Here is a 16,740-nt window from a genome sequence, read left to right as displayed (position 1 = left end):
AATCTTGAATTGCAAGGCATGAGTCTGTTGTAAAATGAGATCCTTCTTGCATTTTCCCAGATATCCTCCCATTTTTCAAAAGAGATCTCAACATCCGGCTCCCTTTCCCATACCTTACAGAGTCATTTGATCTCGTTTGAGGGACCCTCTCCCAATAGATGATAAGTGTTGCTAACAGATAATGTACCCTCAGCAGTCAACCGCCTCTTCTCCATGTCAGACCTATAAGGATCAGTTAAAGATGTGGTCACTTTTTGTATGAAATTTTTCTAATTTGAAAGAAAGAAAAGAGGTCCCTACTGGGCAATTCATACTTCCGAGCCAACTGGTCAAAAGACATCAGTAAGTCCCTTTGAATAAATCACCCTGGCAAGACACGCCCCTAGCTGCCCATAGTTTAAACCCAGAGTCCATCATCCCTGGCTGAAAACCCGGCATACCAACTATGGGTGTCAAAAATGAGGTTTTGGCAATTATTGCCTTCACTCTGACACATTGCCCTCCATGCCTTGACAGTGTTGATGACTGTTGGGCTATGGCAATAGTCCTTAACTGTTCTCATTTTGACTAAGAACATCAGGCTAATAAGGGGGCCTCTTGCCTGAGATGCTTCGATGTCCCACCAAAGTGAATGAGGGTTCCCCCGGGCCCAATCATTCACATAAGATAGCAACGAGCTTAACTGATAGTTGTTGATATCTGGGAGGCCCACTCCTCCCTGTCTGTGAGGTAACTGGACTTTAGTCAGTTTAATTAGGGGCTGCTTGTGATACCAGATAAAGGAACTAAACCAGCCGTTCAGTCTTCTAAATATTTTCTTGGTAAAATGCAGAGGAAGTATTTACATAGGATACAACAGGCAGGGCAGAATGTTCATTTTAATGAGGGCTATCTGACCTAACCAAGAGATCGGAAGTACCTCCCATCTACGAAGGTCTTGCTTCATACTGTTGAATAAATGGGCAAAATTGGCTTCAAATAGCCGATCAAAAACGGGAGTAATAAACATCCCTAAGTAGAGAAAGCCCTCCTGTGACCATCTAAAGGGGAACTGAGATCCACCCTCAGGACCAGGCATTCTCAGGAGACCACCCATGGGCACGGCCTCTGACTTCGCAAAATTATAACCCGAGAAGCCACCAAAGAAATTGACGCATTGTATCAGGTATGGAACTGAGATTGTTGAGTTTGATAAGAGGACAAGAACATCATCCGCATACAGTGTGAACATATGTGACTTTGCCCCCACTTCTGGAGCGGTTATATTCAATGACCCAGTTTCCACTGCTTACTGGGAAAGAGAGTCTATGGGAAAGAGATCTTACTGAGAGATCATGTAAAACAGATATCAACAAATCAACGACCAGTTTTACAGCTCTCCCAATTTTCATTTCATCTGAATTCACTCCAGTATGGTGTTACAATGTGGAGGTCAATCACCTCTGCTAATTAAATCTAACACCCCAGAATAGCTCACCTTTCCTCGTAATCTGCTGAAAGTGTGTGAGTGAAAGAAAATCCCTGATTTCCACTGCTTAAAGAAAGCTAATAATTTATTTTCCTAATTCTAACAGTGAACATTAAACAAAAGCTATTAACAAATCCTCACCCTTTTTTTCTTAACTAATAACTATCTGACCCCAATTCTACAAAAATGCTGCCCCAATAACACAATTATTAAACATTAAATTAACTTAATCTCTCAAAGTCCATGCAGTCTCTTATGCAGTCTTCCTTCTGGTCTTCCGAATCTGCTGTCTTCTCCCTGGGTCGTTGTCTTACTTTTTATAGCGAGTGGCTTTGTATAAAATATCTTGGTACCTTTAATAGATTATGCTTTCTGAGAGATTTCTTTTGAGAGTCCCTTTCAGTTGTCATGTGCTCTCACGTTCAATGGGTAGTTAGCTCTAGCTCATTTTCAAAATGCCCTTGCCTTTTTATACCCCCAATATTGTACCTTCTCATTGGCTCGATGTTGTCAATACAGGTTGTTCTGCCATAACGCAGCAGTTGCATTCCTCTGCAAGTCCGTGCTATAGGAGATCACTATATCCATTCAGTAGAAAGTTTGCATTATCCAAACACTGTCCACAATTCATCAATTGTGTTATAGCCAATTTGTTTTAATGAAACGTGTGTTATAGCAGAGCGACCTGTACAATAAATTCAAATTCAATTGTATTTTGGTATCCTCGTCATAATTTAAATTAATTGGTTAAATTCAAATCCAGTTGCTTTAACATCAAAACAACCCCAAGCTGATTGTTACTTATTATCTATTCTCAGCACTCTTTCCACCAGTCATCCAATCACAGACACTTCCTCTCAGAATCTCTCAGCTCAGAAAAGGCACCTCTCTCTTAAAGTGACCTTACACTCTTTTGACTTTATAACAATGGTACCAGGACAGGTGTTAAATGGGCTGTTAACTCAAGATCACCCATTTTACTTTCACCCTTTTTTATTCCAATTCACTTTTACCCATGCTTCCTAAGGAACAACAGCGAATACACTTTAAAAGTACTTCATAGTCTGTAAAACATTTGGAAGCACCCTGAAGCCAAGAAAGGTGTTATTTAAATGCAAGCATTTATTTTTATATTATCAAAATTCAAATGAGGCTGAACTGGGGAAATGATTTGGGTATGCTGCCATTTCTATCAAATGCTTGGTGGTCTCCCCTGTAACTCTACCCCAGCACCACCTGCTGCCAGCTACCTTGCCCTCATGCCAAGACCAAACCTGCAGAGTCCCATTGGTACAGACTAATTTTGTGAAATTTTACAGCCCCATCCAACCCACACTAAAACACATCTCGCTCCAAAAGTCAGACTGGAAATGTGATAAATGGAAAATAAAGTCATTAATTTGAAATGCAGAGGTATTACAGTAGCCTTTCTTATTTTTTTCAGAAGGTGATTATGAAATGATTGCGCATCAACACGAACTTTTGGAACTGAGTAACAGAATGCATATGGCCGAAAAAGAAAGTCTGAAACATTCGGAGGAATTGAAACTTGTCTTGAACAAGATAAAGCAAATAATAGCCGTGGACAAAAAGACACTGAATAATACATCTAGGAATTTCTCCAATTTTTCAGGTAAAATTCATAAGAATTTGTTGTATATTAAGTGCTAAATGGCATTAATTTGATTTTGCAAAGTTTCTACACTGGGAAAAGGATGTGATAATGATATCATTCAAACCTGTTCACCTAAAGACTGAGGCTTTTGCAACAAATAACTACAAAGAGTTACAGAAGGCAAAGGCAAAATGCTGGAGACTGAAATATCAGGAAATGGTGGAACTGCCCGGAAGGCCAACTGTACCACTTTAGATTGTTCGCATTCTGCTGTAGATACTGAATCCGTTAGCGTCCTCAACATTTCTGATTGTAGTTCAAGAAGCAATTACACTTGTTTCCAGAACATGTTGAGTCCCAGTTGGCAACACCTTGATTTTAAATTTCTCACCCTTGTTTTTGAACTCCTGCATGGCTTAGCGAATCCCAATCTCTGTAATGCTCCTGTGAAGCACTTTGGGGAGAAAAATTACCCGAGGAGTGCCATTTAAAATAACATCTTGTTATTTTGTTTCAACCACTTCCTGTGATAACGAGTTCTTGTATTCAGATAACACTAGCATTCCCGCTCTAGATAATGGAAAACCATTGACTGAGCTTTCTTTTTATCATTATTCCACAAATCCCACAGGAAAATGTTTGTGAAGCTTTGAGTACATTCAGCCTCAGTTCAATAAGAATTTCTAGGTAGGCAATGTGGATGCATTGGTGGTCATCTTTCAAGATTCTACTGACTCTGGAGCAATTCCTAAGGATTGGAGAGTAGCTAATGCAACCCCCAACTATTACAAAAAACAAATGGAGAGAAAACGGAAATATAGACCAGTTAGCCTGACATTAATAATAGGAAAAATACTGGAGTCCATCGTGAAAGATTTAATAGCACAGTACTTGGAACACAGTGACAGGATCAGACAAAATCAGCATGGATTGAAACATTTGACAAGTCTACTGGAACTTTTCAGGCACGTAACTGGTAGAGTTGACAAGGAGAAGCCAGTGGATGTGATTTGCTTGGATGTTCAGAAGGCTTTTGATAAGTTCTAAAAGAGAGTTTAACATGTAAAATTGAAGTGTGTAGAATTGGGGGTAATGTATTGACATGGACAGAGAACTAGTTGGCAAACAAGAAACCAAGGGAAAGAATAAATAAGTAATTTTCCAAGTGACAGGCATTGACTAGGGGTATACCACAGGAGTCAGGACTTGGATGCCAGTTATTCGCAATATATATTACTGATTTAGGTAGGGTGACTAAATTTAATATCTCCAAGTTTACAGATGACATAAAGCTCTGTTGGAGGGTTAACTGAGGAGATTGCAGAGGTATTTCAATATGTTTTGGATAAGTTGAGTGAATGGGAAAATTCATGACAGGTTAAGTATAATGTGGAATAAGTGTGAGGTCATCGACTTCTGTAGCAAAAACAGGAATGCAGATTATTAACAAAATGATGATAGATTGCAACAAGACCTGAGTAGCTTTGAACAGTCACTGAAAGTTCCACTCAATAAGCATGCAGGTGCAGCAGTCAAGAAGGTGAAAAGGCAAATTGTCTATTGGCCTAAGAAAGACCCTAAGAATTGGGAACAGGAGTAGGCTGTTCAATCCCTTCAGCCTGCTTCATTATTCAGTCGGATCATGGCTGATCTGATCTTCCTCATGTCCACTTTCCTGCACTTTCTGTGTAACATATTGAGAGGACTCGAATACAGGAGCAGGGATGTCCTGCTGCATTTGTACAGGGCCTTCGTGAGACCACACCTGGAGTATTGTGTGGGGTTTTTGTCTCCTCAGCTGAAGAAGGATGTTCTGGCCATGGAGGGAGTGCAATGAAAATTTGCCGGACTGATTCCTGGGATGGCAGAACTGATATACAAAGAGAGACCGGATCAGTTAGGACTACAAACTTGTAAGGAGATCTCAGCTATCTGTAAGAATAATAGGGTAGTTATGGTAGGGGATTTTAACTTTCCAAACATCAACTGGGACTGCCATAGTGTTAAAGGTTTAGATGGAGAGGAATCTCTTAAGTGTGTACAAGACAATTTTCTGATTCAATATGTGGACGTACCTACTAGAGAAGGTGCAAAACTTGACTTACTCTTGGGAAATAAGGCAGGGCAGGTAACTGAGGTGTCAGTAGGGGAGTACTTTGGGGCCAGCGACCATAATTCCATTCGTTCTAAAATAGTGATGGAAAAGGATAGACCAGATTTAAAAGTTGAAGTTCTAATTTGGAGAAAGGACAATTGTGACAGTATTAGGCAAGAACTTTCGAAAGCTGATTGGAGGCAGATGTTCGCAGGTAAAGGGACGGCTGGAAAATGGGAAGCCTTCAGAAATGAGATAACAAGAATCCAGAGAAAGTATATTCCTGTCAGGGTGAAAGGGAAGGCTGGTAGGTATAGGGAATGCTGGATGACTAAGGAAATTGAGGGTTTAGTTAAGAAAAAGAAGGAAGCATATGTCAGGTATAGACAGGATAGATCGAGTGAATCCTTAGAAGAGTATAAAGAAAGTAGGAGTATACTTAAGAAGGAAATCAGGAGGGCAAAACAGGGACATGAGATAGCTTTGGCAAATAGAATTAAGGAGAATCCAAAGAGTTTTACAAATATATTAAGGACAAAAGGGTAACTAGGGAGAGAATAGGGCCCCTCAAAGATCAGTAAGGCTGTCTATGTGTGGAGCCACAGAAAATCGGGGAGATACTAAATGAATATTTTGCATCAGTATTTACTGTGGAAAAGGATATGGAAGATATAGACTGTAGGTAAATAGATGTGGTGACATCTTGCAAAATGTCCAGATTACAGAGGAGGAAGTGCTGGATGTCTTGAAACGGTTAAAAGTGAATAAATCCCCAGGACCTGATCAGGTGTACTCGAGAACTCTGTGGGAAGCTAGAGAAGTGATTGCTGGGCCTCTTGCTGGGATATTTGAATCATCGATAGTCACAGGTGAGGTGCCAGAAGACTGGAGGTTGGCAAACATGGTGCCACTGTTTAAGAAGGGCAGTAAAGACAAGCCAGGGAACTATAGACCAGTGAGCCTGACCTTGGTGGTGGGCAAGTTGTTGGAGGGAATCCTGAGGGTCAGGATGTACATGTATTTGGAAAGGCAAGGACTGATTTGGGATAGTCAACATGGCTTTGTGTGTGGGAAATCATGTCTCACAAACTTGATTGAGTTTTTTGAAGAAGTAACAAAGAAGATTGATGAGGGCAGAGCGCTAGATGTGATCTATATGGACTCAGTAAGGCGTTCGACAAGGTTCCCCATGGGAGACTGATTAGCAAGGTTAGATCTCATAGAATACAGGGAGAACTAGCCATTTGGATACAGAACAGGCTCAAAGGTAGAAGACAGAGGGTGGTGGTGGAGGGTTGTTTTTCAGACTGGAGGCCTGTGACCAGTGGAATGCCACAGGATCAGTGCTGGGCCCTCTACTTGTTGTCATTTACATAAATGATTTGGATGCGAGTAAGTTTGCAGATGACACCAAAATTGGAGGTGTCGTAGACAGCGAAGAGGGTTACCTCAGATTACAACAGGATCTGGACCAGATGGGCCAATGGCCTGAGAAGTGGCAGATGGAGTTTAATTCAGATAAATGTGAGGTGCTGCATTTTGGGAAAGCAAATCTTAGCAGGACTTATAGGGCGTGTTGTTGAACAAAGAGACCTTGGAGTGCAGGTTCATAGCTCCTTGCAAGTGGAGTCGCAGGTAGATAGGATAGTGAAGAAAGCGTTTGGTATGCTTTCTTTTATTGGTCAGAGTATTGAATACAGGAGTTGGGAGGTCATGTTACGGCTGTTGGAATATTGTGTGCAATTCTGGTCTTCCTATCGGAAAAATGTTGTGAAACTTGAAAGGATTCAGAAAAGATTTACAAGGATGTTGCCAGGGTTGGAGGATCTGAGCTACAGGGAGAGGCTGAACAGGCTGGGGCTGTTTTCCCTGGCGCGTCGGAGGCTGAGGGGTGACCTTACAGAGGTTTACAAAATTATGAGGGGCATGGATAGGATAAATAGACAAAGTCTTTTCCCTGGGATCGGGGAGTCCAGAACTAGAGGGCATAGGTTTAGGGTGAGAGGGGAAAGATATAAAAGAGACCTAAGGGGCAACTTTTTCACGCAGAGGGTGGTACAATTGGAATGAGCTGCCAGAGGAAGTGGTGGAGGCTGGTACAATTGCAACATTTAAGAGGCATTTGGATGGGTATATGAATAGGAAGGGTTTGGAGGGATATGGGCCGGGTGCTAGCAGGTGGGACTAGATTAGGTTGGGATATCTGGTCGGCATGGACAGGTTGGACCTAAGGGTCTGTTTCCATGCTGTACATCTCTATGACTCTATGTACACTGGAGTTTAGAAAAATGAGGGTGGGAATCTCTTAGAAATCTATACATTCTAACAGGATGAGCCAGGGTAAACGTGGAAGGATGTTTCTGATGGCTGGGGTGTCCAGATTCAAGGGTCACTATCCAAGGATACAGGGTAGGCTGTTTAGGACTAAGATGAGGAGAAATTTCTTCACCCAGAGGAATTCTGAGTTTAAGCCAAAGCATTGAGTGTTTTCAAGAAGGAGTTAGAAATAGATCTTAGGGCGAAAGGGATCAAAGCGAGAAAGCAGGAACATAGTACAGAATCGAAAAGTGTGGCACTGGAAAAGCACAGCAGGTCAAGCAGCATCCGAAGAGCAGGAGAGTTCATTTCAGGCATAAAGCCCATTATCAGGAAAGAATTGTACAGAGCATTTGATCAGCCCTGATCACACTGAATGGTGGAACAGGCTCAAAGGGCCAAATGGCCTACTCCTGCTCCTAATTTCTACATTTAGATATAGTGAGGAATTTATAACATTGAGACTCACATAGACAAACACCTATACCTTCAGGAAAATTAGTTATAAAAACTTTTATTTGTGTAATGCCTTTTCTCAATTTTAAGCTGTCTCAAAATATTCATGGCTGATTAACCAATGCTTTAAACTAGGGAAGTGGCAAAGGTCCGCAAACAGCCACATAATAAATGACTAATTACACTATTTTAGATAGTTATTTAATGGTTAATTGTTCATTAAGGCACTAGGAGAATACCACTGCTCTTTTTGAATGGCATCATGAGGAAAATAGAAAGATTTTCATTTAAATAGTGCCTAACATAACCACCAAGAAGTCTCAAAGTACTCTATAGGTAATGAAGTACTTCTGAAGTGTAATACTCCTGTAGTGTTGGAAGCGTGGCAGTCAATTTACCTGTACCAAACTCCCACAGTCATAAAAGTGTTAATGATGGGATAATCTATTTCTTTTAAGAATGTTAACAATTATTGACCAAAGCACCACACATTCCTGTCCTTGTTTTAAATAGTTCCATGAGATCTTACACAACCACCTGAATGGGCAGATGGTGTTTTGGTTGAATATCTCATCTCACACCCACAGTGCTGCACAAGTGTGCAACTCCAGGTATTTGTGCTCAGGTTTTGGAGCCAGGCTTGAACTCGGAACCCTGTAATTGAAGGGCAAGACTGCTACCAACTGAACTAAGGCATCTGCTTAAGTCAGCAGATGACATCACATTTTAACATGCCAACCAAAACACTGTGCCTCTAATGGTAAAACACACTCTGAGTTACTGAAATGAAATATTAATTTAGGTTCAGAACTTAGTCCTGGCATAGATTTTGAACTCAGCCTTTCTGACACAGGGGCAAGAGTGCTACTGTTGAAATCAGGTTGGCACCTGGATCCTAAATTGGTAAACCGAATGAGAGCATACACTGATATAAATAATGCTAAAGTTCTATTGCTGCATAGCTTTCATCCAGATTTCAACTGGACAGTGTGTTTTTCATCCAAATATTTATTTGTAATAGAAACTGGACAGGACCCACCTGGTTTTATTGGGTCTTTGGTGATGTTTTTGGCAGTTTTCCTTTTGTTCTGGCATTGTATGATTTCCAGCAAGATATTAAAACTATTTGGGTTATTTTATTGGGTACAAAATGAAGAAACATTGAAATGAGGTTCAGTGGAACTAGCAAGGGGGGGGGGGGGGGGGGAATGGTCCATCCAGCTAGATAAAAAAAATCTATATATAAAATAGAGAAAGAGATGGTCCAAACAACAACAAAAATTACCTTGAAACAAGTCCAGAACTGGGAAAATGTTTGAATGTAGAATCATACCATGTGTGAGGAGGTTAGATGCTCTATTGAACCTGCGTGGGCTCATTGAAGGAGCTGTCTAATTAATTGCACTCCTTCTGCTCCTTCCCTATAATCATTCAAATTAATCCAAAAGAAAATGTCAACAATTCAATGAGGAGACAGTGATATTGCATGTTGCACCTATTGGAAAGAGCTGACCAAGAATGAAGGGCCAGGAACACTCATAAAAGACTGGGCGATGGTGGGGGAATGATGGCATATTAAAATTAATAGGCTCTTCTGTTGGTTGGTAACCAACAATTTATTTTTAGAAGTTTTCTCTAAGCTGTGTTGACTACTCTAATTTTATTGCAGATAGACATGATACTCTACCAAATGGCAGTGCTGAGGATTTCCATCTACATCGAAGTTTTAACTCGTTCCTTCAATAATTAAACTTTTAACTCAATTTTTATATGCACAATTTCAAAAGCACAATGAGCTACACAAAACTGGTTGCAAACCAAGCATAAAATTGTCATCAGTCACCAGTGACAGCATGGATAATCCTAAAGGCTGTAAAGGTGCTTCCGTAAATTCCTTAATTTACACTTACCACAAATATTTAGGTTTCAATATATTCCCTGAAATAGTTAATAAATTCTGTCAAGGAACAAGTCACTTCCAAAAACTGGTTTGTCAAAAAATGCATCAGAGGTAGAATTGGTTTCAGCTGCTCCTTCCTTTATGAACTGTGAAAGAATTGACAAGCGTTTGAAACGTTTTTACAAAGTTACCTTCAGTAAACAGAAATTTGACTCCTGTCCTTCCCTGCTGTATACTGAAAGCATTTGCTGCATTAATAAGTTATATTTAACTATAAAGATGAGTCAAAGTTGCTGCACATACAGCTAGGGACACATCTGAGGTGACCTGCTGAAGCATAAGGATAAAATTAAGTAGAAACCAAAAGAACTGTGGGTGCTGTAAATCAGAAGCAAAGATGGGAACTGCTGGAAAAGCTCAGCCAAACTGGCAACTCCAGTTCTGAGGAAGGGTCACTCAACCCAAAACGTTAACTCTGATTTATCTTCACAGATGCTGCCGGACCTGCTGAACTTTTTGCAGCAATTTCTGTTTTTGTTTAAACTTAAATAGACGTTGCCAGCCTGGGAGGGTGGATACCGGGTGCTTCATGGATGCCACCAGTGGCTCCTTTTGAGAGGAATTTTCTTCACTTTCAGTATCCAGGCCCAAATTAAACCTTAAAACTTAAAGCATATCTCACAAATACCAATTAGCAACATGATATGTTTGATTCAATCAATATTCTTTCAGGCAATCATCTGCTGGCCATAACTACAGTGATGACTTGTGTTTGGCTGGAAAAATGGAGTCTCCATAAGAAACTGTCATATTTTTCTTTCATGTTTGGCCTGGTTAATTTGGTTTCCCAAAAAGACTATTTTGTATAGTGAACAGCCATCCAGCACTGGGAAGATTGTTCCTAATAGAGCTGTAAGTAATTAACTGGCTCCACTGAAGCATTCTAGCATTTGTTTATGCTTCACAAATAGGCTTGGAGATCCTCTCAACCACCGACTTAAAAGTGGATTACTGTGCAGTTCGATTGGGTCAAATCTTTATATTATAATAATTTTTAAAAGTCTGAAATTAAGAGTCTAATGATGTCCATAAAACCAATGTCAATTGTGTGAGAAACCCATCTGGTTCACTAATACCCTTTAGGGAAGGAAACTGTCATTCTTACCATTTATATGACTCTAGATTCATAACAATGTTAACTGCCCTGTGGGGTGGGCAAAGACTGGCCTATCCAGTGACATCCTCATTCCATGAATAAATAATAAACTATTTGTTTAGTTGAAGACGCTTAGCCTCATTTGACAGCTTTGGATTTGGAAAACTTCTTTAAACAATCTTGACCTGTACATTACGTTGTGAATCCCAATTTGATTATCCTTCTGCAGGTGTATATATTGCAGAAATGAAGGCAATACAATTCTAGGAGACCTAGCTCATAACGGAGCACCGAAGGAATTGCAGATCCTTCTGCAACCACCCAGGGTGAAAGTCCTAAATAGCTTAATTGAATACCTTACTAGATTCATAAGGTGGCTATGGTTTATCACAGAAGCAGGAGTATCTGACCAATTTCCAGTGCGATTCTTTCCTTTATGCCATCCTCCAATGTTAACGCAAGCTTACTGCACAATTTCTGGTCAAGTCAACATTTGGTACATTTGCTGGGTGGAAGTCTCAACCTGGCACATTTCTGATGGTAGGTCATGGTTCTCAGATCTCCTCAAAATACCAAAGTAAAGAAACCCATATACGACATTTGTCAAAAAATGTGGTGCTAGAAAAGCACAGCTGGTCAGGCAGCATCCAAAGAGCAGGAGAATCAATGTTTCGACCATAAGCTCTTCATCACGAATGTCAAATGGCAACCGTTTTGAGTTGTGAACGGTGTCACTAATGTAGTAAGCAGTATGACTCTTAGTATAGGGTTAAGCCATACTGTTGACAGTAGTCACAATGGGAGGCATTAATAGTTGCCACTTTTTAACCAGCCCACGCTGAAAATGGGATTTTGAGAATGTTCAAGATTTGGGATGAAGGAAAATCACATACATTGTGCCCACATTATTTTATCAAATGTTTCTTCTTCTTGCCTTTGTTACAGACCAGGCCAGACCCCCTTCAAAATATTTTAAGAAGGTGGCCTAGACCCTAACCTTTTCTTATATTAAAGGCAGATGTGAAGTGGATATTCCATGTGTGATTCAGCTGGTCAAACCACTTGGCTTAAAGGAAGACAAAATTTGTTTAAACGCTACAGTTGAAACATAAATAAAAGAAAATGGAATTTAGAATAACTTTACTGAAAAACGTAACCGACCTGATGCAGCAGCTATTACTCATTAACTGTTGCAGTACAGTAACATCCCATATACACACCTCTTGGCAAAAAGGCAAATTCAAACACAGATTCTTACAGGCAGGAGGGAACAACATCCAAAGAGAGATTTCAGTAGAAAGTTAGAGGAGATTTTAAGGAGATTTAAGGAGGAGATACTGAAGCTTGTAACTCCCCTGAACATTCGTATTGTGACTGCTACAGCTAAAACAAACTAGAAAAAACCTGAACTGGGAGAAGGGGCCACTCCCCTTCCATTGTTGAACTAGACTGTTTGGCACCTCTGACTTTACAACCTTTCTTCCAAAACACCAAGGACATAATAACCTTTTTAAAGTGGCAGCATTGTCACACGTAATACTGTCTTTTTTGCTTTCTGTACAATTAAAAATAGGTCACCATTTCATAAAGGCCAAGCTCTCAAAATTCAAAGAGTCGACTTTACTGGCAATGGTGTGGCAAGGTTGAATTCCTGAAAGTCATAAGAATAGGTCATTACTAAAATCAGGATGGGCAAACCATGCAGAGGACCTTCAGAAATCCAAAACCCCATATTGTCAGTGGGAATGAGGGTGGATTCAGGCTGTTCTGCAATGCAGGCTGAAAGTAAATTTTTATTTCAGTGAATTTTTATTTCAGCTCCTAAAGTAATTCAAAGCTATGATTTTAAAAATATTGAAACTCTTTGCAGTTGAAAAGTGGACATTTGGATTTACCACCTACTCACTCACTTGAGGAAATTGGTAAGATTAGATGCCAGCAAACATAAATACAAACTATTCAGCTATTCTCATAGAGTCATACTCATAGAGTCATACAGCACGGGAACAACCCCTTTCGTCTAACCGGTCCAACCAGTCCATGCCGAACATAATCCCAAACTAAATAGTCCCACCTATCTTCTCCTGGCCCATATCCTTCTAAACCTTTCCTATTCATGTAATTATCCAAATGTCTTTTAAATGTTGTAATTGTACCCACATCCATCACTTCCTCAGGAGGTTCATTCCACACTTGAACCACCCTCTGTGTAAGAAGCTTGCCTCTTATGTCTTTTTTACATAGCTCTTCTCTCGCCTTAAAATAAACCCTCTCACCTTGAAATTCCCCATCTTAGGGAAAAGACAACTACCATCAACTCTATCTATACCTCTTATTATTTTACAAAATTCTACCATGTCACGTCTCAACCTCCTACCCTCCATTGAATAAAGTCCCAGACTATCCAGCTTTTCTTTATGGACTGTGATGGATGCTGAACAAATTTAAGGAGGAGATAGGACGATTTTTAAATTTGCAGTGAGTTAAGGGGCTACGTGAAGCAGGCAGGAAACTGGAGTCGAAGCCAAGATAAGATCAGCCATGATAAGTATTAATGCCGCAACAGGCTCAAGCGGCTGAATTCCCTATTTCTGCTGTTAGTTCTTATATTCTTTTGTCAAGTTGCTGCTTAATGCCTTAGCACTATTTCACTATTTTCATCCTTCTGTTAGCCCCTGTACAGACCCAAGTTTCAGCAATTGTCAGTAAATTCTACACACTCCTTTTTATCAATCTGTAAGTAATAAATTGGACTGCACGACACCTAAGGACCAGTTAATTACTGAAAATCAGGATATTTATATGTTGGAATGGCTCTATAGGCATTTTAACTGGGAGCTGACTGGAGCAGCCAATCAGGCTGAAGCAGAATACTGCTGATAAGAATTAAGAAAAAAGAGGCTTTTCCAGGCAGTCAGAGTATTTCCATTGTGAGGCCAGAGAGGTGAGAGTACAGGATACAGGAGCTCCCATAGGTGAGGCGGTGACATAATGGTAATATCACTGGACTAATAATCCAGAAGTTCCAGACTAATGTTCCAGAAACTTTTGCTTTTATTCACTTGTGGGGTGTGAGTGCTGCTGACTGGGCCAGCATTTATTGCTTATCCCTAGTTGCCCTTGAGAAAGTAGTGATGAGCTGCCTTCTTTATCTGCAGCCCATGTGTCGTAGATAGACCTATAATGTCCTTAGGGAGGGAATTCCAGGATTTTGACCCAACAACAGTGAAGGAATGGCAAAATACTTCAAGTCAGGATGGTGAGTGGCTTTGAGAGGATCTTGCAGGTGCTGGTGTTCCCATGTATCTGCAGTCCTTGTCTTTCTAGATGAAAGTGGTCTTGTGTTTGAAATGAGCAGTCGAAGGATATTTGGCAAATTTCTGCACTGCATCTTGTAGAAAGTACATACTGCTTCTATTGAGCATTGGCGATGGAGGAAATGAATGTAGTGCCAGTCGAGTGGGCTGCTTTGTCCTGGATGGTGTCAGTTTCTTGAATGCTGTTGGAGCTGCTCTTGCAACCACTTTATTTATATGGCAAGTCCAACTGAGTTTCAGGTTTTTGGTAATCCCCAGGATATTGATAGTGGGGGATTCAGTGATGGTAACATAACTGAATGTCAAGGGGCAGTGGTTAGAATTGTCTCTTACTGGAGATGGTCATTATCTGGTACTTGTGTGGTGTAAATGTTTGAAACCCACCATGGCAGATGATGAAATTAGAATTCAATAAAGTCTGGAATTAAATGCTAATCCACTTGTGACTATGTTGTAAAAGCCCACTTAGTTCTTTAATGTCCTTTAGGAAAGGAAACCTAGCTTCCTTACGTGGTCTGGCTGACACGAGACTCAGGACCTCACAGGCCAGGGATCCGGATTCAGTTCCACCCTTGGGCAGCTGTCTGTGTTGAGTTTGCACATTCTCTCTTTGTCTGCTTGCATTTTCTCTGGGTGCTCGGGTTTCCTCCCAGTGTCCAAAGATGTGCAGTTTAGGTGGATTGGCTGTGCTAAATTGCCATTAGTGTCCAGGAATTTGCAGGCTAGGTGGATTAGCCATGGAGAATGCAGGGTTACAGGATAGAGTAGGGTGATGGGTCTGGGTGAGATGCTCTTCGGAGGGTTGTCGTGGATGTGATGGACCGAATCACCAGCTTCCACACTATAGGGATTCTGTGATTCTATGAAAAGTGGTTGACTTGTAACTGCCCTCTGAAATGGCCTAGCAAATCACATTGTACCAGCACAGTTAGGGATAGGCAGAAAACCCATATCCCATGGAAGGAGATTTAAAAATAAATAAATTGTGGTCTCCCTTAATCCATTCCATCCTGCCACCGTTTTTTCCTCAGTGGCCACCCTAAACCTATTTATGTGAACTTATCAGGAAGATCTGATGTTCCCCTGCCACTTTGTATTCATTCAATGCAGGCGGTGGATAGGTATCATGTTCAATGAAAGTTTCAACTAAGCTAGAAATTAACTTTTATGCATGGACAATATAAGGATGAGAGCTAAGAAGCAATTGGGCACTGTAAACAAAGGTAGGTTAGTAATTTAGTGTGAGTTTGCAATTATTGTATAGATAGGATTTGATACCAGAAACCTTTGCAGGACAGTGATCGTGGATAGACACAGAGAGAGACAGAGACCGAGCCTCTCCCAATGGCTGAAATGCTGCAACCCTAGCAACATCCTTGTAAATATTTTCTGAACCATTTCAAATTTCACAACATCTTTGCTATAGCAGGGAGACCAGAATTGAATGCAGTGTTTCAAAAGTGGCCCAAACGATGTCCTGTACAATTTCAACATGATCTTCCAACTCCATTACTCAATGCACTGACCAATAAAGACAAGCTAATGTAATAAAACCATCAGTAGCCACGAGACAAATTTGGAAGAACTGATCAGGCCACCTAGCCCAGTGAGATAGTCTTATGGAAGAATATTTGCCAAAGCAAGTTCAGAAAAGATGCATGTAGTTATGAAAGACTCCATCGAGTTAAAACAATATGATCAAAACATTACGTAGCCAAGAGTTCATACTGTTGCATGATATTCTTTGCTTCATATTTGGCATCAAAGCTGGAGAGGAATCATACCAATCCAACTTAGAAATATTCCTTCATTATTATTTGGCAATTACCTTGGAACTGCTTACCCAAAAGTGCTATGGGGCTACCTTCATCACATTGACTGGAGCAGTTCACCACCAGCTAATATAGGGCAATAACTGCTGGCTTTGCAAATGATGTCTACATCCCATGATCTTATGAAAATAACCAGGAGCAGAATACTCAATTATAATATTAATGATGAAAGCATGTTAGTAATAGTGTAGGTAGCAGCAGAATCTTGAGAACAATGGAGTTACTGTTAGATTGTGTGGTAGCAGCAGATTCTTTAACAATCGATTGGTGATTGAAGAGTGAGAGAGTAACATCAGGCAGTAACATACTCTGCAACAGTACACTAAGTAATATTAAATCTAGCACCAGTACACTTGACACTTAACAGGCTATTTAGCACAGTCAATGAGTTCACTGTGTCTGTGATACTATTGTAGTAGTACACTTCACAGCAATACATTTAGAAGTAAAATCAAAGCAGAACGATTTATCAGCTCAAAATGTGGTTGTCATGACCTTTTTTAACCCTTGCTCCCATTGGTGTTCGGACCTGTTGACACCAATGCAAGTTTTAGACAGCCAATCTCCCTGTGCAATTCTGTATTT

General features: G+C 40.5%; 1 protein-coding gene across 4 annotated transcripts in view; it reads left to right on the top strand.

Annotated features, from left to right (window-relative positions):
* The window catches only part of LOC122539369 (alpha-1,3-mannosyl-glycoprotein 4-beta-N-acetylglucosaminyltransferase B-like), a 251,205-nt gene that overhangs the window by 72,296 nt on the left and 162,169 nt on the right, over positions 1-16,740 (top strand). For all 4 annotated transcript variants that reach the window (XM_043674130.2, XM_043674129.2, XM_043674128.2 and 1 more), the window contains exon 2: positions 2,913-3,101. In XM_043674130.2, the coding sequence (XP_043530065.1) occupies positions 2,927-3,101 (175 nt within the window). In that variant the 5' untranslated portion in view covers positions 2,913-2,926. The remainder of the gene's footprint in view (positions 1-2,912; positions 3,102-16,740) is intronic.

The sequence above is a fragment of the Chiloscyllium plagiosum genome, unplaced genomic scaffold, assembly GCF_037043375.1.
Source record: "Chiloscyllium plagiosum isolate Xiang-an unplaced genomic scaffold, Cpla_swu_hap1 HiC_scaffold_36, whole genome shotgun sequence".
In the NCBI taxonomy this organism is placed as follows: Eukaryota; Metazoa; Chordata; class Chondrichthyes; order Orectolobiformes; family Hemiscylliidae; genus Chiloscyllium; species Chiloscyllium plagiosum.
Note: the sequence above shows the minus strand (reverse complement) of the source record. Positions and strands in the feature narration are given on the sequence as shown.